At 36.0% G+C, this 22,765-nt stretch overlaps 2 protein-coding genes across 5 annotated transcripts in view; one reads left to right on the plus strand and one right to left on the minus strand.

Moving 5' to 3' along the window:
- The first annotated feature begins 753 nt into the window (after positions 1-753).
- On the plus strand, positions 754-5,368 carry LOC121378981 (exosome complex component RRP46-like). Of its 4 annotated transcripts, none has more exons than XM_041507408.1 (2): positions 754-812; positions 4,685-5,368. In XM_041507408.1, the coding sequence occupies exon 2, from the start codon at positions 4,704-4,706 to the stop codon at positions 5,349-5,351; it is 648 nt and encodes a 215-aa protein (XP_041363342.1). In that variant the 5' UTR covers positions 754-812; positions 4,685-4,703; the 3' UTR covers positions 5,352-5,368. The 4 variants fall into 4 exon arrangements, with proteins under 4 accessions (XP_041363342.1, XP_041363339.1, XP_041363343.1 ...); XM_041507405.1 differs by lacking the exon at positions 754-812 and adding an exon at positions 928-1,084; XM_041507409.1 differs by lacking the exon at positions 754-812 and adding an exon at positions 961-1,105.
- A 6,953-nt stretch (positions 5,369-12,321) lies between these two features.
- LOC121379304 (rho GTPase-activating protein 44-like) overlaps positions 12,322-22,765 on the minus strand; it is a 99,116-nt gene continuing 88,672 nt past the window's right edge. Inside the window, exon 19 of the mRNA XM_041507854.1 lies at positions 12,322-14,863. Coding sequence (XP_041363788.1) covers positions 14,814-14,863 — 50 coding nt within the window. The 3' untranslated portion in view covers positions 12,322-14,813. The remainder of the gene's footprint in view (positions 14,864-22,765) is intronic.

A 22,765-nucleotide genomic window follows, 5' to 3' on the forward strand; every position in this document is an offset into this window, starting at 1 on the left:
CACATTGATTTATTAATCATCGGCTATTTGGTAATTTTGACAAAACGTTTAAAGCTGAGATTCCTTTTGTCCGGTGGCGTTTGCGGCTCCGTTTACGACTCCGTTTGCGGTTGCGTTTACAATACGTTTTGAGTGAATCCATTTGACGGCAAAGTATGCGTTTATACAGCCTTTTGGCAGAAAGTCATCATGGCGTCAACAATTATCGCACGGCGAAACGGATGAATCGCCCCACGGAGCGATTCAAATAAGCGCATGCGATTTCGGATAATTTAAACGCAAACGGACCGCACTAGTGGAATCACTCTCACCTGGAACAAGCTGGCTTGATTAAACCGCACCGCACCGCAAACGGAGCCGCAAACGCAACCGGACAAAAGGAATCGCAGCTTTAGAGAAGAAACCCGCTACATTTTTCAATCAGTAGCAATGGATCTTTTAATTATATGCATCATCCCACAGACAGGATAGCACATACCGCAGCCTTTGATATACCAGTCATGGTGCACTGGCTGGAACGAGAAATAGTTCAATGAGCCCACCGACGGGGTTCGATCTTAGACCGACCGAACATCAGGCGGACGCTTTACCATGGGGCTACGTCCCGCCCTAGAGAGAGAGATATTGTATTACAAACTGAAAATACAAACATGATTTTAAATATTTATTCAGTTGAGTTCTATAAAGAATATAATTAATTTTAAAATATTATTCCGCATTCGTGTAGAATCCAAAATATTATTTTCACATTACGAAAGAAAACCCCACGTGGATAGTGCACGAAAGAAGAAAATATAGTTCCTAATTTATATGTAATGTATTTTAAAATTGTTGCAATTATTTGAATATTTAAATAAATAAAATGATTATACGTTTACTTAATAATGAATGTAATTTATCAGATCTTATTAAGAAAACCTATATTTCTATAATGTTGTAGCCTAATCACTAGGCAAAGGTGGGCCAGTGGCAGTGACAAAGTTAATTTTATGACTGTTCACGTTAAATTAGGAGGTTTCGCAAGTGTTACGATCGATTATCTATAGTTTGGCCGTATGAGAAGTCAGAACATCGGACACTATTAGTACGGATGCTATAATAATAAGTTAATATTTTTGATTAAATGTAAAGGGGGAAAAAACGTAGTCCGATACATCAGCAATCAACGATAGATGTACCGAAGTAAAGGCGACGCCAAACGATACGAGTGCCTCTTAGTCCGAAGGGACGTGGAATGTGTGGTTGTACGTCCGAACCTCGTTACATACCCGGAAGGGCTTTCCTTTGGCACTGTTACTAACCCTAACTCCATTTATAATAAGTATTTATAGTGTTCTTTATACGTGACAGCGCCAAAGAATATTATAAATAGGGCCTACTTATAATAAATAGAGCTAGCCTAGGGTTAGTGATAGTGCCAAAGGAAAGTCCTTCCACAAATGGACACACAACCAAAAATGTAGGCTATAAGTATAACCTACCGTACTCCTTAAATCCCGATTGAAGTACTTGTGTCATTATTAAAAAATAAATCTTCGAATGACAACCATCAAAAGTCCCCTACCATTGTAAATATGCTACATAGAGGGAAGCAATTCTCTGTGCATGTTAAGAAAAGTATTGACATACATGTCCTGTGCACTAGGACGGAGAATGTGTGGTTCTACATCCGAACCTTGTTACATATCCTATATGTAGCTGGTATTCAAAACTTGAGGCACCATGTTTCAACCATTTCTCAACCGAAATAATGCAACAAATGGGCACACAAACCATAAATTTATAACTTAATGTACTCACTAAATCCAGATTGAAGTACTTGTATCATTATTAACCAAATAAATCTTCCAACGACAACCGTCAAAAAGTCCCCCCCCATTTTAAATATGCTACATAGAGGGAAGCAACTCGCTGTGCACGTTAAGAAAAGTATTGACATAACATGCCCCATGCAGTAGAGTGCCTCGTACAAGAATAGCCGATTGTGACAAGACATTATTACGATTTCATTTATTGCTATGCAGTCGGCTTTTGTTTAATTTTTTTGTAGGAGGCGATTGTATCGTGTTAGTGCAAAGCTTTTTGCTTAGAATATAAAAATAACCACACACTTTCTACTTACAATTCTGACTAGTATCATTTGTTGTCGCCTAATTAAGCGAATGCAAGGACGCATACCATTCAGTTTTAAAGTTTTATTCACTAACTATTAACCAAGTTTTTGCCCCCCCCCCCCCCCCACACACCTGAGTTGAGGTACAAAACCACTTACCTGTTGGTCAATAACAACTAGTGTGATGTCCTGCCACCACACACACACACACACACACAATGTAAAATTGCGCTTACGTTTTTTTTCCACGATCACAAAGCGTATTTGCTGGAATAACATGACTGGTACAATTACAGGTTTGCTGCCAAAAAAATAATTTGATGGTATGTAATAAAAACAAAACAGATCTTAAATCCTCTACTAAGTAGTTTTGGATTTAAACTCTTTTAAAATTGGATGTGTGCTTTCACAAATTTTCAACAGTTCTCTAACTATAATCTTTTTAAAAATGTATCCTTTTACCCTCCATACCCTCTGGCAGAAACTGAATTCTGACATATACTCTTAAGAGAAAAGCCGCTACATTTGTCATTAGCAGCAAGGGATATGTTTACATGCACTTTGCAACAGACAGGACAGCACCAGTCGTGGGCACTGGTTTGAGAAGGGAACCTTCCAATATAAAATTCAGGCTATGCTAAAGCCCAAAATATTTATTTTTGTTATAATTACTATGTATATATATAAAAAAAAATTAAATGTGCTTGTGCTCCACACTTGGACATATACTCCCCCCCCCCCCCCCCCCCCCCCCCCCCCCCCCCCCCCCAACTTCACATGTACCATAGCCCTGAAAGTGGTTAAATCTTACTCCATCTTTACAAAGTAAGGGTGCGATTCCATGACATTACTCCATAATTGGCCTTGGCACTCATAGCCAGGTAAGACCGGCCTTGGTGGCATAGTGGTTAGGCCATCGGTCTATAGGCTGGTAGGTACTGGGTTCGGATCCCAGTCAAGGCATGGGATTTTTAATCCAGATACCAACTCCAAACCCTGAGTGAGTGTTCTGCAAGGCTCAATGGGTAGGTGTAAACAACTTGCACCGACCAGTGATCCATAACTGATTCAACAAAGGCCATGGTTTGTGCTATCCTGCCTGTGGGAAGCGCAAATAAAAGATCCCTTGCTGCTAATCGGAAAGAGTAGCCCATGTAGTGGTGACAGCAGGTTTCCTCTCAAAATCTGTGTAGTCCTTAACCATATGTCTGACGCCATATAACCATAAATAAAATGTGTTGAGTGCGTCGTTAAATAAAACATTTCTTTCTTTGATAGCCAGGGAAGGGGCGGGACGTAGCCCAGTGGTACAGCGCTCGCTCGCTGTGCAGTCGGTCTGGGATCGATTCCCATCTGTGGGCCCATTGGGCTATTTCTCGTTCCAGCCAGTGCACCACGACTGGTATATCAAAGGCCATGGTATGTACTAACCTGTCTGTGGGATGGTGCATATAAAAGATCCCTTGCTGCTACTCGAAAAGAGCAGCCCATTATCTGTGTGGTCCTTAACCATATGTTTGACGCCATATAACCATAAATAAAATGTGTTGAGTGCGTTGTTAAATAAAACATTCTTTCTTTCTTTCATAGCCAGGTTTTCTGATGCAGTAAAGCTTTGGCAAATCGTGTTGTGTTACAGTTTAGTAACCAGGTTGCTATGCAAACAGCAACAGCCATATTTGAATATTTGCAACAGCCTGTTTTTCAAAATATATGAGTTGGTGAATTTGAATACTGTCACTAACAGGTCTGCTCTTGTGCAATAATTTATGCAGGGGGAGGGGTCTGTACTTTGGTTAACAAAAGTTTCTGGGGAGGGGTTGAAACATGCTGCCCTGGAAAATACATTAAAAAAATTAAATTTGTTTGAGCACACACGTCTGTAATTAAATGATGTCACTTTTGTAATCCTTCCATAATGCCAACCATTCAAAGTACCGGTACTGTAAGATTATTTTAGGAATTTTTTTTCCACAATTACGGATACATCAAACTGTATTTGAACAAAATATTCCAAGCTGTTATTGGCCACAGTAGGCTACCATTATATAATTAAGTAACATAAACAGCGTGTATTTTTGTGCTTGAGTGTTAGGGACCATCTAAAAAATGTCATTACTTCTCCCGAAATCAATAACCCACGAAAAGGGAGAGGGGTTGTAAAACACCCATGCGAATAAAAAGTAAAAAATGGAAGTGTTGAAAAGTTTGTGTTTTTATTATTATTTTAATTTTTTTAAATTTATTTATAAAGTGAAATTCGAAACAACAGTTCATCTAGTAGGATGCTTCTGTTTTGTTTATCTTCATCAGTAGTACTAATGCATCATGCCAAACGGCATGGGATGTTCCTTTTGATATGTGATGGGTGGTATGAATAAAAATCTAAATAATGTATTAATGTATGTCGGTTGTTTTGTAGAACATAAATGTCTTGATATATCCATTGTTCTTCTGCACAGATTATCTAAAAAGTTTTGAGACGGTCCCTTCTAAACCATTTATTCATTCTCGAACTTTTGTTTTTTCTTCAAAATTACCGAATTACACAAGTGCTGTTTTTTCTTTCAGACTAGACTGCATTGCATAAATGGGTGAACTTCGACCTCTGACCTGCGACCTTGGATGTCTGTCAAGACCGGATGGAAGTGCCACATTAACACAAGGTGACACAAGCGTCACTGCAGCAGTGTACGGACCCACCGAAGTGAAGATAGCGAAAGAACTCATCGACAAGTCGTATGTCGAAGTGGTCTACAAACAGAAATCCGGATTACCCAGCTGTGCAGAAAAATTCAACGAGAGAATCATCCGCAATACTTGTCAGACCGCCATACTGGCGTCGCTCCATCCACGGACAGCCATTAACATTACCATTCAAGAGCTGCAGAATTCGGGCTCCCTTTTGTCGTGCTGTATAAACGCTGCCTGTCTGTGTCTCCTTGACTGCAGTATCAGCATGGGTTGTATGGTGGCCGCGGTCTGTGTTGGAATCGACGGCGAAGGCGGCGTTATTGTTGATCCAAATGACAAGCAGGAAAAAGACTGCAGCACTTACGTGACATTCGTGTTTGAGAGTAAGAAGAAGGAGATTGTGTCTGTGTCTATGGAAGGCAGCTGCTCTAGTGAACAGTTCAAAACATGTCTGTCGGTGGGGCGTAGTGCTTCGGAAAAAATATTCAAGTTCTATCGTGACTCCATTGAGAAGAAGATGTCAAAATCTTTAGCATTTAAGTGAAATAAAACTTTACATAATTTATGTAGTTGTGCCAGTATTTGACGTTTTTGGTGGGTAGGAGGATCTACAATCTGATTAAAATTAGCTCTATTGGTCTACCAGTAGATATAACAGCATTGCGTGGACTCCCATGTCGAGGTGACATTTCATCTATAAATAACAATTTAAATATTGACCAATTACACTTCACTTTTTATAGTGTTATTCAGGAGCATACAAATTCAAAAAAAATATTGGGCGAGACTATTTATGCAATAGGCAAACTTGTTGGTCTGTTTCAAAATTAAAAACCAGGGGGAAAGTGCATTAATAAATTCTGGATTGTATATGAGTATAAACGGATTTTATGGCTATACCATCACATTTTTTTTTTCTTTTCTTGAAACTAATTTTATATACAATTTTATATTTAAATTAGTTTCCAGCATACCTCTAATTCACCTGAATCATTTTGTATACCCTCTGCATAATCCCAAATGTTTTCAAATTCTTTTCAAATCACTGGCATGATTTTGCAAGTAAGGTTTTGATTGGTCGAATGAAAGGTCAACTGGACATGAGCTCCAACGGGGTACTGTTAGATCCACAGGTAATAGTAATAAACCAGTGGAGCTAATTTTAATTAGATTGGAGGATCTAGGTCAGTCGGTAGTGCGATCACATGAGGTGCTTGGGTCGAAGTATCACATTACCTCAGTTGATTCACTGATTGGGTTTTTTCCTTTCCCAACCAGTCCATCACAACTGGTATATCAAAGGCCGTGGTATGTGCTGTCCTGTATCTGAACACACACAAGATACCTTGCTACTAATGGCAAGCCTCGTCTCGGGACATAATTTCCACCACCTCAGGTGTACCTTTTCTATCCCACATGACCACATATGATGGAGTCTATTAATCCAGGGAGTGTGGGGGGGGGGGGGGGGGGTATTTTTCCATGAACAACTTGCATTTCAGAGTGTTTTCAGGGTCACCAGTGCATGATCTAGCTCCGTTGATAGAGTGCTTGCATTGTAGGATCAATTCACCTATGACTCATTGATTGATTGGGTTTTCCCCCTGTCCTAACCTGTGCACCGTAACTGGTATATCAAAGCCTGTGGTATGTGCTATCTTGTCTGGAAAAGTCCATATAAGAGATCTCTTGTTACTAATGGAAACATATAGCCGGGTTTCTTTTCTCTAAGACTTAAAACATTACCAAATGTTTGACGTCCAATAGCCTATGATTGATAAATGAATGTGCTCTAGTGGTGTCGTTAAATAACAAACCTTTTCAAAGTATGTGATTCTGTTTGTCGAAAAATGCATTTGAATTACTGGTACCTTTTCTGCTAATCAATAACCAGAGCTTTTAGAATTGTCATAAAAATCCACTAGCCATTGGATCGGGGATTAATATTTTTTACTAGCCATGATTAAAAAATCACTAGCCCGGATGGGCCTATTTAGCTATTTCTCTTTCCAGCCAGTGCACCACGACTGATATATCAAATGCTGTGGTATGTGCTATCCTGTCTGTGGAATGGTGCATATAAAAGAACCCTTGCTACTAATGGAAAAATGTACCAGGTTTCCTCCAAGACCATGTAAACATTACTAAATGTTTGACATTCAGTAGGATAAATAAATCAATGTGCTCTTGTGGTGTTGTTAAACGAAACAAACTTAACTTTTTTTATTATTTAATTACCTTTTAATGGTGGGGCTAGGGGGTGATTTCTAAGCTTGGTTGGTAAATCATTTATCTCATCTGCTTAGGTTGGAGGATTGCGCCTCGGTGAGCTTATTTTGTTTTGCCCATCCCAACCTGTTCCCTAAGGCTGGTATATCAAAGGGTATGGTATGTACTGTCCTGTCTGAGAAAATGTATAAAAAGATCCCTTGCTACTAATTCAATAATGTAGTGGGCTTCCTCAAAAAGACTACATGTATATGTATGTGTTAGAATGACAAAATATATGACTTCCAACAGTAGATGATTAATCAGTGTGCTTAGTAGTGGTGTGAAACAAAAACAAATTTTAACTTTTAGCTTTTAATGTACATCAGTTTCTTCTCTCTTTTTTTCCCCCAGGATCGATCACCGTCGGTGGGCCTATTGGACAATTTCTCGTTCCTGTCAGTGCACCACAACTGGTATGTCAAAGGCTGGTATGTGCTATCTTGTCTGTGGGATGGTGCATATAAACGGTCCTTTTATGCAACTAATAGAAAAATGTAGAAGGTTTCCTTTCTAAGACTGTAAAAATTACCAAATGTTTGATGTCCAATAGCTGATGATGAATACATGAATGTGCTCTAGTGGTCTCCTTAAACAAAACAAACTTTACTTTGTTCTTCTCGGTTATGGGGCTGGAGATCCATGTAGTTGTGTGGTAGATCCTTTGTCAGGTGCAAAGGGTTCCAGGATCAATCACTCAAAGGGGTGGGAAGAAAATGTTTTATTTAACAATGCACTCAACACATTTTATTTACGGTTGTATGGTGTCAGACATGTGGTTAAGGATCACACACACATTGAGAGAGGAAAGCCGCTGTCGCCACTTCATGGGTTACTCTTTTCGATTAGCAGCAAGGGATCTTTTATATGCACCATCCCACCGACAGGATAGCATATACCATAGCCTTTGATATATACCAGTCATGGTGCACTGGCTGGAACGAGAAATAGCCCAATGGGCCCACCGATTGTCTCGACAGGTTAACCTTAGACCATGGTACTCTCCTGCCTAGGGGCGGGACGTAGCCCAGTGGTAAAGCGTTCACTTGATGTGTGGTCAGTCTGGGATCGATCCCCATCAGTGGACCCATCCCCGTCAGTGGACCCATTGGGCTATTTCTTCTTCCAGCCAGTGCTCCACAACTGGAAGGAAGGAATTTTTTTATTTAACGACGCACTCAACACATTTTATTTACAGTTATATGGCATCAGACATATGGTTAAGGACCACACAGATATTGAGAGAGGAAACCCACTGTCGCCACTTAATGGGCTACTCTTTTCGATTAGCAGCAAGGGATGTTTTATATGCACCATCCCACAAGCAGGATAGTACATACCACAGCCTTTGTTACACCAGTTGTAAAGCACTGGCTGGAACGAGAAATAGCCAATGGGTCCACCGATGGGGATCGATCCGAGACCGACCGCGCATCAAGCGAACACTTTACCACTGGGCTACGTCCCGCCCCTTCCACAACTGGTGTAACAAAGGCCGTGGTATGTACTATCCTATCTGTGGGATGGTACATATAAACGATTCCTTGCTGCTAAATGAAAAGAGTAGCCTATGAAGTGGCAACAGCAGGTTTCCTCTCTCAATACCCGTGTGGTCCTTAACCATATGTCAGACGCCATATAACCGTAAATAAAATGTGTTAAGTGCATCGTTAAATAAAACATTTCCTTCCTTCCTCTCCTGCCTAGTTGAAAGTACATTTAAAAGATAACTTGCTTCTCTTTCAATAGGAGTAGCCTGTGTGGTGAAAGTGGCTTTCCTCTCTCTCTCAATCTAAATCATGAAATAACTATATGCTAGCCATGGTTTTCTCATCCTAACCAGTGCTCAGTGACTGGTATATCAAAGGACATGGTATGCACAGTTCTGTCTGTGGAAGTGTGTATATAAAAAGATTTCTAGCTGCTGATGAAAAATGTGCTCTAGTGGTGTCATTAAACAAAACAAACCTTTGAAATAGTCATAGGCTAAAATAGGCTAGTGTCATTAAAAATTATTTACCTTAACATTTGTTTAACGCACGTGTTTTGTGTGCTGGGGTGTCATTCATTCATTCATTCATTCATTCATTATTAAACAATCATTCATTTCCATCTCATTTTCCCCCAGCATTAGGAATTTTTAAAAATTAACAAATTACAACACATTGGAAATGAATGATTTTATTATAATACAATATCAAAAGCTTTGAATATACACACCTGAAAAGTAAATAAAAATTTAATTTTACCACATACATCATTACAAAGACATTACAATATGCATAATAATATTACATGACAAAATATACAGGAATGATGGACCAAATTAGCATATTGAATAGTCTTCTGCCAATGAAAAATCTTTCCAACTAACAGATCCTTTCTAGCAAACTAAAATTATTTACTAAATACATTTTCTTGTATATCAATGTCTGCAATTTCAATGTGTCTCATTATTGTAATATTCATATTAGGTTGGTTTTTTAACTTTTGTTTTTTTCCCCCTCCATATGAAATTATTGGAGGTAAAATCCAGTAAGGGCTACTCAGGCTTGTGTACAGGAAATTTAGCAGATGGGGGTCTCAGACCTATCAACCTCGAGGCACTGTAAACCTGAACACTGAAGCCCCAAATCTGGGAGATTTCAGTAAAAACCTGTTAAAAGTGTTAAGTAAAATAAAGTGGTTGGGTTTTTTGTGTAGAAAACTATTTGACAGGCGACATCAGGGAATTTTCACTTCTACGTCACGTGTGCAAACTCAACGAGAATGCAAGAGACTGGTAGTGATAACCTTATTTGGCATTGATCTTCTAAATATGGATTGTTGTGTGTTTGTTATTTCTGGCCAGATTGGCCGAGAACTCAACTGAGCAAGAACAGAAATTGTTTCAACTACAATGGATTTTTAACACAAGAGAAAAACCGTGAGATTTTCGAAGAAGAAAAAAGTGAGATTTAAAAAAAATCGTGAGATGCGAGATTTAGCGGAAAACCATTAGTCCCACAGCAAAAGCTGTGAGACTTGAGAGGTCTGGGGTCTAGATTGGCAAGCAAAGTTCATCGAGGGTTATCCAGAAAATATATTGAGAAAAAAAAGGAGAAAATTTGTTGAATATGCTTCTACTACTACAAGCATTATGATGATGAGAAGCACATTCAATATACAGACACCGTATAATCTAAGAAAATTTATTTAACGGGTATTTTTAGCCATTAAAAAGGTTCTGTTTGTCTGAAACTTCTAACAATGGCTGCAAACTCATGGCAGTCCCTTTAACAATATTCTCTAAATGCATTGGGACCTGGATGTAGCTTGTTGGTTCCGTTCCAACCCACCCCAGTATATAAAACATTCTGATACTGCTAAAGCAATACATGTCCTCTACTGGACACAACAAATTTTGCACATCAAATTTCAAGGGCCATAACTCTTTCAAAAATGGGCATATACCCATGAAAGTCAAAGTTGATCTGTAACTCTTCATGACAAAGTTATATATAAAATTTCAACTCAATATCTTGATGCACTGCAAACATTTCTTTATGGGAAATTATGTGTGGGACAGACGGACCAGTAGGAGTCTGATGAAATCTGTAGTAGATACACCATCAGAATCTTGTTGATGAGAAAATGCACATATACATGCTGGGTCAAAGTTCATGAGGCACGTTACTGTGATAGCACACTGTGACAAATGTAACAGTGTGCTGTCAAGTAGTCTTGTGCTTGAAATGTGTGGGATAACTGTTAAAATAAGTACTACCATTATGTGTGAAATTAGGAGTGTCATAAAACACCCCATTATATATAAAATTAGCCATGACAGGTCCCACTTTCTTCATTTAGTATTTTTGGGGAGGAGACGTAGTCACATAGTATGTTAACATTGTCCCCTGTGGGATTCACAATGTATTGTTCAACCTAAAAGTCGTTTCTATTAATAGTAAGTCGTCTCTGTGTGGTGGCAGCAGGTTTCTTTTCATTCTCTAGACAATGTGCTGCAATTACCATAATGTTATTTGCATAACAGCCATATGATATGTGAGGTGTGTTTTTCAACAAACATGTCCATCCTTTGTCAAATTGACGTACTGTTTTAATTGGAGATACACAGTGTCATGTAGATAATGAACTCATGACTACATGTATTCACATGGTATGCAAACTTGGTTTGGCTACATAAATGAAATTTCATATTTTACAGAAGCATCTAACTACGGTATGTAGTAATACCTCAGGGTTTCAAGATTATTGTATCCCCACTCACATGGCAAGTGATATTCAAAAAAAAAGAAAGAAAGAAATGTTTTATTCAACGACGCACTCAACACATTTTATTTATGGTTCTATGGCATCAGACATATGGTTAAGGACCACACAGATTTTGAGAGGAAACCCGCTGTCACCACTACATGGGCTACTCTTCCGATTAGCAGCAAGGGATCTTTTATTTGCGCATCCCACAGGCAGGATAGCACAAACCATGGCCTTTGTTGAACCAGATATGGATCACTGGTCGGTGCAAGTGGTTAAAACCCCGTTCTCACTTGAACGATTTTCTATGCGAATTCCGTGCGACCACCAAATCGTACAGGGCATGCGGGAGTCGCACAGCAGTATGTTGATGATTCGCACATGTTGTAGGGGTGTCGTGTGTATTTCGTATGGCTGTTTCTAGGTTCGCACAGTTCGCATAGAGGTTGCACAGCAGTCGCACGGCAGTATGATAGGTCGCAAGGCAGTATGATAGGTCGCACGGGAGTCATACGTGAGTCTTAAGGGAGCCGAGATGTGCGACTCCCAGCGGACCCCCTGCAACTCCCGTGCGACATCCATCAGACTTCTGTGCAACTGTCGTGAAACCTGTGCAAATCTCATGCGAGAGTATGCGAGCCCGGTGCAGAAAGGCAGTCACATGGCAGTTGCACAAGTGAGACTGCGCGCGCGCGGGGGGGCGGCGGCGGCGGCGGCCGCCTAGGTAATTCGTACGGGAATCGCACGGCTGTACAATCTTTTTGTCACACCGCAGTTGTAAGAAAAATCGTTCAAGTGAGAACTGGGCTTTACACCTACCCATTGAGACTTGTGGAGCACTCACTCAGGGTTTGGAGTCGGTATCTAGATTCAAAATCCCACGCCTCGACTGGGATCTGAACCCAGTACCTACCAGCCTGTAGACCGATGGCCTGCCACGACGCCACCGAGGCCGGTAAGTGATATTCAATGTTGGGCTAGTAAATAGCTACTGTTGCCATGCCCGAATTGTATTAAATAAAAGTAGGGCTAGTGAATTTTTAATCGTGGCTATGAAAGTTTCAGAATCACTGATCCCATGGCTAGTGGATTTTATAAAAATTCTAGAAACCCTGTAGCTACCAGTATTCAGTTTATTTAGGTTGCTCATAGACCATTAACTTTCTTAACATTTAAAATATAAGTTGTAATGATCTTATTATTTAAAAAATAGTACAAACACATACATGTAGCAAGACTTGTATGAAATGATCTTATTATTTTTAAAATAGTACAAACACGTACATGTAGCAAGACTTGTATGAAATGCTGTTTAGTTATACACACTGATGAAATAAAATACTTAGGTTTAGAGTTGGAGCCTTTTAAAAAATAAATACTTAATTTTTATATTTGTTTCATATATTATGTATTTCAACTATTTGCTGCCATTTGTGAATGAGTAACAATTGGGGTTTTTTGGGTTTTTTTTTTAGACAGGGTGTGGGGTAGGTATTACTATTAGCAACCAGTGAATGCTTCCAGAAGACTAAAAGTAAAGTAAGAATCACACTTTTAAAATATACTGATAAAAAGAAATAAGAGGCCACACAAATAATAACAGCAAATTGTGAATGCAACCACAACCCTCAAAACATAGTGTCAAAAGTTGACCACGTTATTGGCAGTGAATTCAACACTACACTACGCTAGTAGTAAATTAAATTTGGTCTACAATTCTAAGTTTTCCCTTTTTTCTTTCTATCAGTATACATACCAAACAGTAACTTCAAAAATAGCAATGTCTTCACACCAGTCTACTAATAGGGAAACTTTTTTTTCAGTTGAACTATCTAAAGCTGCTAATCGTAGAAAAATAATAATGTAATGACTTTTTATTTTTTCCCTTTGTCTGTCCACTAATCAAATATAGTTTTGTGAAATTTCATTCCATAATACGACTTTTGAAAATAAGATATTAAATCAAAGCTGTTTGCTTCCAGTGATTGGTTTCTTATTTGAATATAATGCTGTTATGCATGTAAGCATCAAGCTGTCAGGATGTGAGCATGTTATCTTTGCACTCTTCAGTTTTTATTTCGGAAATGTTCTTGAATCTTTCAGATAATACAATAAGAAAATATCCTGTCAACAATATATTCACTTTTATCAAGGAAATATATCATTTCCTAAAGAGGAAACTCGACATTGTACTTTTAGAAAAACCTGTTAAAATGTCAGGTTGAACAAATGCTCTGAAGGTTCATTCAAAATGTCATTTACAGCACTTTGTAGGAGTAGTGGTAGTAGTATAATGTGGGCTGTTAAAAAAAAAAGGCATATAAAAATACATATTTATTTTGACTTAGTTTTAAAAATATATGGAAACTATTACATGAAGAAATGAAGTGGATCAGAAATGAGGGCTCATTATAGGAAAGGAAAAAAAGGTCTGGGGCCAATGAATTTCATTTACATTTAGCAAAATTACCAACACAAGTTCTACATATAAATAAATAACAATGAAGGCCTTGACATTTTAATATGAATTGAAAGTTGACTTACAATATTTAGCTGATGTCTTACACTTAATTCTTTATTCATCACAACAATTTGGATTAATTTATTACCAGAAATGTTGGAGGGTTGAGGGTATAATACTCTCCACAGCATTGCATCAGACCCCAAAATCCAGAAACTCTAATAAACATGTGTGTCAAACAACATGTATTAATTATTTTATTGTATAGCAGTAAGCTTTTAACACTAAAATATCAAGACAATAAAGTAATATTTTTAGATAATGCCCATTTGGAAAAGTTCCAGCAGATGCCAAATGTACACATGTAGCATGTCTACCTTACAAAAAGTGTTCACGTAGAAAAACATTTTTCTAGCAAAATAATTAATACAAATAATTATAATTTGTGGGGGGCGGGCAAAAATTATTACACGTATATGGCACAAATGCAGGGGTAATAATTTATCAGATTGCATGTGTGTGTAAATACATTTTATAAGAGAATATCAAAGCAAACTAGCCTTCTTCACATTGACATCACAGTTATGCATCAAAGCTTTATGCTCAATTTATTACAAGATAAAGATGATTTCTGGTATGAAAAACACAGAAATAAAAAAGGACCAGAATACACTCAGCATGCTCCCAAAATAGATGACCGTGACCTATTTAAGAAGTGTTCAAGTCAATAAATAAAAATCATGAATTTTCAAATTAATACTATAAATTTAATGAAGTTAAGGTATTTTGGTTTTGGCTTTCATTTTTCTAAAAGTCAATAGATTGGTACTGTAGATGAAAATTAAAAATGTAAATACAACTATGTGTTGTTTGTAAATGCCTTTCATTAAAGATTCTTTATAAACAGTGATCAATGAAAACACTAGTGTCATGTCATGATGTCATAACTAAAGACCGACAGTCCTTAATTATAATTTTAAATGATGAATGGTCTCTATCCAACTTCTCTGAAAAGGTGGATTAACTTTCCTGCAGTCTCTCTTCAGATTTGACAGTTTTCAGTACTTGTTCTGAAAAAAATAAAATTAATAGAAAAAAAAAGGGTAAAGGATTATGTTATTTTAAAGAAATCCAGGACAATTATACATGTAATATGATACATTTTTAAGTAAAGAGCACATTGATTTATTAACCATCAGCTATTGGATGTCAAACATTTGGTTTAACATATAATCTTGGAGAGGAAACCAGCTACATTTTCATTTTTAAGTAATGCATACCGGGTAATTATGTGTTCACTATTAAATGCTATTGTAGTTTGTTCTGTTCTATCTGAAAAGTATCTAAAAAGCCTTGTTATGAACAGGAGGAACCTATATGGTGGCATTTGTGTTCTTCACAACTCATTTCACCTCAAGGCTAGCTCAGGCACTTGAGAAATTTGCCAACTGCAAATTTGAGAAACAATTGGCTATTTTATTTTAATTTAGCAAAATAATTTTATGTAATGATAGACATCTTGCTAGAAAATTCCTGTGTGATTTTACAATATTTTAAGTTTAACAGTTAAGGTGGCTAACTTTTCTGATCACCCAAAAACTTTATTGTCGAGCTGTTATCCAATTAATGTTCAACCATGCTGACCTGGGTACACACCTCAGCTATCTGGCTGTTTGCCCAGGATGAGTCACACTTGCATGACGAGTGTGATATGATTGCAAACTTCATGAGATGAGATATAAATCATATTTGACAAAAAACATGTAATTTTCTGTTTATTATATAACTTTTGGCAATTTACCTTTATTTTTAAAATGCTAGCAGCAAAACAGTTCCGGCTTTCTTACAGTGAAGATAACACTTTCTACAGTGACAATAACACATTTAAGAGTGAAATAGTGAAATTTTCACTCTAAAATGTGTTATCGTCACTGAGTGAGTGATAACATTTTTATTTCACCGATATTTTAAGATATTTCACTAAATGTTATATAATAATAACCACTATGTGCCTTAGGCTGGCAACAGTAATTTTTGTTATGACCAACAATATCCTCGTCACATATAAGTTTTAGTTTTTTTAAGTTGTGAACTTACTGACACTCAAATACAAATGGTATAAAGTTGCATAGTTTAGCAGAACAATTTTATATGAAATTTTCAAAAAATTAATTCTACATCAATAAATTCACACAAAAATTTAAAACAATTTTCACAATTAAACAGCACAAATTCATATAGAGGTTTATTTATAAAATTATTGAGAGCAAAAGAAAAAAAAAGACTCCCATCATATGCGGTCATGTGGGATAGAAAAAGTACACCCTCATGACTCAGTGGTGAACATTTTGACCCTGGGACTCGACAAGCCTCGCTCCGAGTTGAAACTTCCACCACCTCGGGTGTACTTTTTCTATCCCACATAACTACATATGATGGAGTCTTTTATTATATAACATTTAGTGAAATATCTTAAAATATCAGTGAAATAAAAGTGTTATGAGTCACTCAATGACAATAACACATTTTAGATTGAAAATTTTTCACTATTTCACTCTAAAATGTGTTATCGTCACTGTAGAAAGTGTTATCTTCACTGTAAGAAAGCCAGAACTATTTTGCTGCTGGCATTTTAAAAATAAAGGTCAATTGCCAAAAGTTACATAATAAATAGAAAATTTCATGTTTTTTGTCAAATATGATTTACATCTCATCTCGTGAAGTTTGCAATCATATCACACTCGTCATGCAAGTGCGACTCGTCCTGGGCAAACAGCCAGATAGCTGAGGTGTGTACCCAGGTCGGCATGCTTGAACATTAATTGGATAACAGCTCGACAATAAATAGAAAATTTCATGTTTTTTGTCAAATATGATTTATATCTCATCTCGTGAAGTTTGCAATCATATCACACTCGTCGCCCGCAACTTGTGAGATATGACTGCAAACTTCACTCGATGAGATATAAATCATATTTGACAAAAAAAATGAAATATCCTCGATATATTCCATAATGACATGTTTTGCTATTTTACCAAAAGAAAATACAGTTCAAGATTTAGTAATGTCATCCAATCAGAATCAATACATCATAATGTAACAGCAGAAAGTCTTGTTTCAATATACATGGTTGTATAATTTTTACATATAATAATAGCTATACATGCATGTAGATACAATGTATTCCACTTCTGTCGAGAATATTGGTTCTTACACTGAAGGACATGCAATAAAGAAAAACTGCAGGATGGGAAACCAGGGTTCACCAGAAAATGTGGAAATGATGGGGGTTAGAAAATGGGGAAAGGGGCCAGTGGGTCAAATAACAGATCATCGGTAGGTTGGGATAGGATGGATGGATGAAGGCAAAACCGAATCAGGGTGTTCATTCTGTTTCATACAGTAAATTCTACGTGTCCAGAGTTAATGTACAAGGCAGTTAGGTTAAGCACCTTCCTAAATATTGTAAATAATCTATAATAATAATAATGAAGCTGAATACACTGAAATTCCTCTAAACCGGACACCCACAGGACCAAGTAAAAAGTCCGGTTTTATGAGGTATCCGGTTTAGAGAGGTTCTCTTCTGTACATATCTTTAAAAAGGGACCATGAAAAACGTCCCGTTTTGAGGGAATTCCGGTTAACTCTTTTTATTACATACCTATTCAATCTTACTATAGTGATAAAGACATTTTCAAGCTGTGTAATAAATTTATCTTGTATCGCACTATGTGTGATTTGGGCTGGAACTTTTAAATGGGGAATTTCCTTTTTTCTTTTTACTGGAGTTGGCACCTTCTGCTACTGACGTCATAATTATACGATTTTCAAATTACGTCACATCGTATTTGAAACAGAGTATAGTTCTTAACGTTAAATAAATCCATGAAAGGAGGATTGATCATAGATTTAAGAAAGTGTTGTTATGACGTTAAATTACATTTTTTTTTATGTAAAACATAAAAGAAGGTATGTAATAAATACATAACTACACATACGTTGTTTTCCCTTCCTATTTATTGCACTCGTTTATTTTGCTTAAGAAATACCACTTGGTATGTATTCTTGTGCAAAATAAACTTGTGCAATAAATAGGACGTAAAAACAACGTATGTGAAGTTCTGTACATTTATTAAACTCGCACATTTCGTCAAAAATCTTGTTGCTATTTTTTAACACTATATGTTAACAAATATTTTTATTTATTTACCGGGGTAAATATTAATACACACACCCCACACCCCCCACCAATAATATGGAAGAGAAATATATTTGCATGTAGGCCGAGATGGGGAGGGTGGAATCAAGGACAAGTCTGTTTCAAATTTAAGATAAATGGAAAAGCGAATACCTGTAACATGATCTACTGTAGTCCGTTTGTGTCAAAAAGGGAACCAATGAACTGGCATGTAATTACATAGCAAATAATCCTAAAATCAATATAACCACATATTATTAAGTTTTAAACCAACATGTATATCAACTCTCCTAACATTTTTTATTAAAAAAAAAAAATTATCAAGTGGTGTGAATAAAAATTTCTTTTAAACAAATTATCATCAAATTGTATGGATTAAATATCTTTTTATATATATTAGGGGTGATGACAAATTGCTGGAACAAACAAAATAGACCAATAAACCCAAACTGCAGTCAGGGTTCAACAAACCCATTAGCCCTCGGTTCTGGTTAGTAAATGTTTTAGTCTGGGCTAGAGGAAATTATCAGCTGTGTTATTACTATAATACATAGGGCACTAGTCACAGCTTCAGTGAGGTCTAGTGACTTTCCCAAACATTTGTCAAACACTGCTATATAGTAATCGATTGACAAATTGACTAACGGCTGAAATTCATGTGAAATTGCATAACATTGGCTATTGTACTACATGTATTCCAGTTATTGCCATCACCCCATATCAAAAAACGAAAGAAAAAGATTTAACCTACTATTAGATGGTAATTTGTTTTACAATGTACATGTATTTACATTGATAATATTTAGTAAAAAATATTACCCATATAAGAGTTTGTATGAGTTTAAAAGTTAATATGTTTTTTTGTTTTTTGTTTTTAATGAGAGTTTTAACATTATTAATTACATGCCAATTTATTGGTTCCCTTCTAATACAGACAGACTATATATTCATGTCAGCCTGCCTCATCCAGTGTCCAGCGACCCCACTTCAAACCCCATGTAGCTCGATTTACAATAATAATATGCAACAGGTCTAAAAGTTAGTAAGTAATATTTGACATGAAATGAGTAAGATTTGAAAATCTCTTGAAAAACTATGTATCAGTTATGGCTGGATTTTACACAAAAACATAACAATAATAAATAAACCAAAAATCCTTTTCAAAATACATTTATTAAATAAAAGATGTAAACATGTTGACAATAAATATAGGAAATTAAACTATATGACTGAATAAATTGGATAAATTGCCTTAGCATGTGATTAAAAACCGACACAACACATGTACACAATATTATATATATTTTTTTAAAAGAAGCCATATGAAATGTTTTATAATGTATGATCGGACTAATATTTATTCCTGATTACATTAAAGTGCATATTCTGGGCCTGAAGGTCATAAAGCTGGACTCTAACCTAAAGCTGTATGCTGTTTAAAAAAAAATTGTACTAAGGATTCCAAACTGATTCAAGTCAACGTTTAATATACAATGTATGCACTGGTACATTAAGATCCAACAAAACCAAAGATCTGACAAAACCACACAGGATGTGACATCCAGGTGACCTTTCATCTAAAGAGCTATTACAAAAACTTGCCAATTACTTTTGTAATTAAGTTGATTCTTTTTGTTAGTTTTTTTATATTCTTTTACGTACCCCCACTCCCCTTCTGTCCCGGACCCAGTCACTGGCGAAGTCAGAGATTGTGCCCAGGAGAGATATGCTTGAACCTTAATTGGATATAAGCACGTTAATATGTTATCCAATCCAATCATATATTCTGTTAATCAATTTTATTTACCAATCTATTTGTTTTTGTATTGTCTTATAAATACACAAAACGAAATACCAATATTATGCAAATGTTATTTAACAGATATATTTGTCTATTAAACTGGATATCTTGCTATGAACACCACAGCACATTTTAAACTATGACTGCTTGGCATCTAACACATGGTTATTTTGACACTTTGTTCAAAGAATCTGAGAAAATCTGCTGCTGCCAATTAAACTACTCTTACGAGAAAACAGCAAGGAATCTTTTAAATGCACAGACAGAATAATACATACCACAGCCTTTGAAGTATGTCACGCAATAATGGATGGGATATGAAAAAAAATCTCACACTTCAGGTATACTCTCCGTTAGTGAACTAGTCACCACATTCCACTTCCCACTTTTTGAAGCTATCTTAGCGCTACGAAATCATAAAACCATCGTAGGCTATGTCACTATAGCACACACCATAGTGACGTCACACCCTATGATGGTTTTACAATTTCATAGTGCTAATATGGCTTCAATAATATGGGCCCTGGGTCTTAAGACTGTAAATAAGATTAGTTTTTTTTTCCCATCCCATATAGTGCCTCATGACTGGTATGTCAAAAGCTTAAGACTGTAAATAAGATTAGTTTTTTTTTTCCCATCCCATATAGTGCCTCATGACGGGTATGTCAAAAGCTTAAGACTGTAAATAAGATTAGTTTGTTTTTTTCCCCATCCCATATAGTGCCTCATGACTGGTATGTCAGAAGCTTAAGACTGTAAATAAGATGAGTTCGTTTTTTTCCCATCCCCATCCCATATAGTGCCTCATCACTGGTATATCAAAAGCTGTGGCATATGTTGCCCTGTTTGTGGGAAGGCCCATATAAAATATCCCTTGCTGTCAAAAGAAAATTATATTTGTAGCTGGTTTCCTCTGAAAAATGTGTCAGAATTATTCCAAATATCTGACATCCAATGGGGTCACGGTGACCTTTTTACCAAAGACCAAGGACAGGGACAGTTTATGGGTACCAGTAACACCTATAATCTGGAACTCTGATGAGTTTTACTTTTGGTAATCCATTGAAAATGAAAGAATAAAGTTCTCCACTGAATCAAGCAAAAATATTGTATACTACAGGACACAACAAACGGCACACACGTTTGCATTTAAAACAATAATTTTTCTGTTTTAAAAATTAAAGGCATACATGTATTAGAATAAAATAGACCTATTTAATTAACACACTGATTGTTAGGTTTTTAAAATTTTAATTATCTTTTTTAAAAACTATTTCTACAACATAATCTTAAGAATTAAAATAATAATATATTTAAATCATTTTCTAAATTTATAAAATTTATATACATTCATTATTCTGAATGCAGATACCAATGGCTGTTCATGAAATGTTTTAAGGTGTGTGTTTGAAAAAAAAAAAAAAATAATAATAATAATAATAATTTGATTTACGGTTATCCTTTTAAAAATTATTGTTTTGATATGCCATTACTGACGTCCTGTAGTATGAATAACACTTATTATAATAATTAAACTAATCTGGACTGAATATACTAAATTTCTTACTGCCTGTAAGCTGTAAAAATCAACAATACAATATTATACCAATAACAATTAAATATACACAGAAAACAATTAATTCTGTTTTATAGAATATAATCACATTAGGCAGTGCTTAAAAGGTTTATAAAATAATGCATATCATGAACAGAAAAGCTGTTGATGGTAAACTTAAATGCATCAGGTGTATTTGATGTATACAATTTGTTTTCAGAAAACTGGACACAATAATATCTAATACTGGCTGCTGTAACTGAAAGACAAATATCATCTTCCGTAACTTTTAACTATAAAAATATCTATGCCTTTTGCCAGTCTAAAATGTACAAATTCTAAAAAAAACTAAAAACCCCCCACAAACCCACCCTCCTCGTCAGAGAAAGAGTACACTTTTAACATGCCCCTATACCACTACGGTTTTGAGTATGTCCATCCTGGGCCCGGCCTCTGGATAGCCAGTGATCTGGTCCGGGACAGACCCTCCCCAGAATGCAATATATATTCAGTGCCATATGGAATATCTGAAAATGGTGTGGGTCTATAGTCTTATACATGTGGGGCCAATAACACAGGATAGCTCAAGTATAATATATAGGTTTATGACAAGACTGCAACATGACTTCTTGACAGATTAAAAAAGAGAGCAAAATGTACAAATATGTAGTTTTATACTGAGGGGAAAACAGAGAAACCAAGAAAGAAACTTGCATGCAAATTAACAAAAGTATGTAATAATAAAAAGATGAACAACTAAAATGACATTCATGTAAAGGATTCACATTTATGGTGACTTTATTTAAAAAAAAAAAAAAAAATTGAAACAGAATAAACAAGAAACTAGAAATATTTTAATTCAGTTAAGACTCATGTCTGTAGAACCTGAAATACATGTATTACCATATTCAAGGAACATTTTGTTCTGTATTCACTATGCAAGTTTCAGAGATTGCTACACAAATTTAAAACATTAAACAATATTTTGAAAAACAAAAGTTGCCTGATATTATAACCATTATCGTTTAACACCAGCAGTCTTCTACTGCAATGTGCGTAGTGTTAATTTTAAATTCTGAGGTAAACAAAAACGATATATTTGAATAACAAACTGAAATTCTTTTTCAATTCTATTTTCTTAATAAAGGCATAATCGGTCAATTGTGTTCAAAAAGCTTGTTGAAAATGCACCACTGAATATTGGTCTTTCAAGAACACCAATGGTGAAATGCTGTGCTGAAACTGGAAGACGACAGTACCCTGTTTATCGACCCTTATTTCCACTGTATTTATATTTTTTCAATACAGCCATGTCACAGATACATGTATATAACCTCTGTTTGATCTGGAAGATCACTAAAGGTGAGAACAGAGTGCCAACTAAAAAATATCTATATATAAGATTAATACTGAT

The sequence above is a fragment of the Gigantopelta aegis genome, chromosome 8 (assembly GCF_016097555.1).
Source record: "Gigantopelta aegis isolate Gae_Host chromosome 8, Gae_host_genome, whole genome shotgun sequence".
In the NCBI taxonomy this organism is placed as follows: Eukaryota; Metazoa; Mollusca; class Gastropoda; order Neomphalida; family Peltospiridae; genus Gigantopelta; species Gigantopelta aegis.

Bases quoted from the DNA above. Each gene is read 5' to 3' on its own strand.
- LOC121378981 (XM_041507408.1), top strand. From the start codon at position 4,704: ATGGGTGAACTTCGACCTCTGACCTGCGACCTTGGATGTCTGTCAAGA.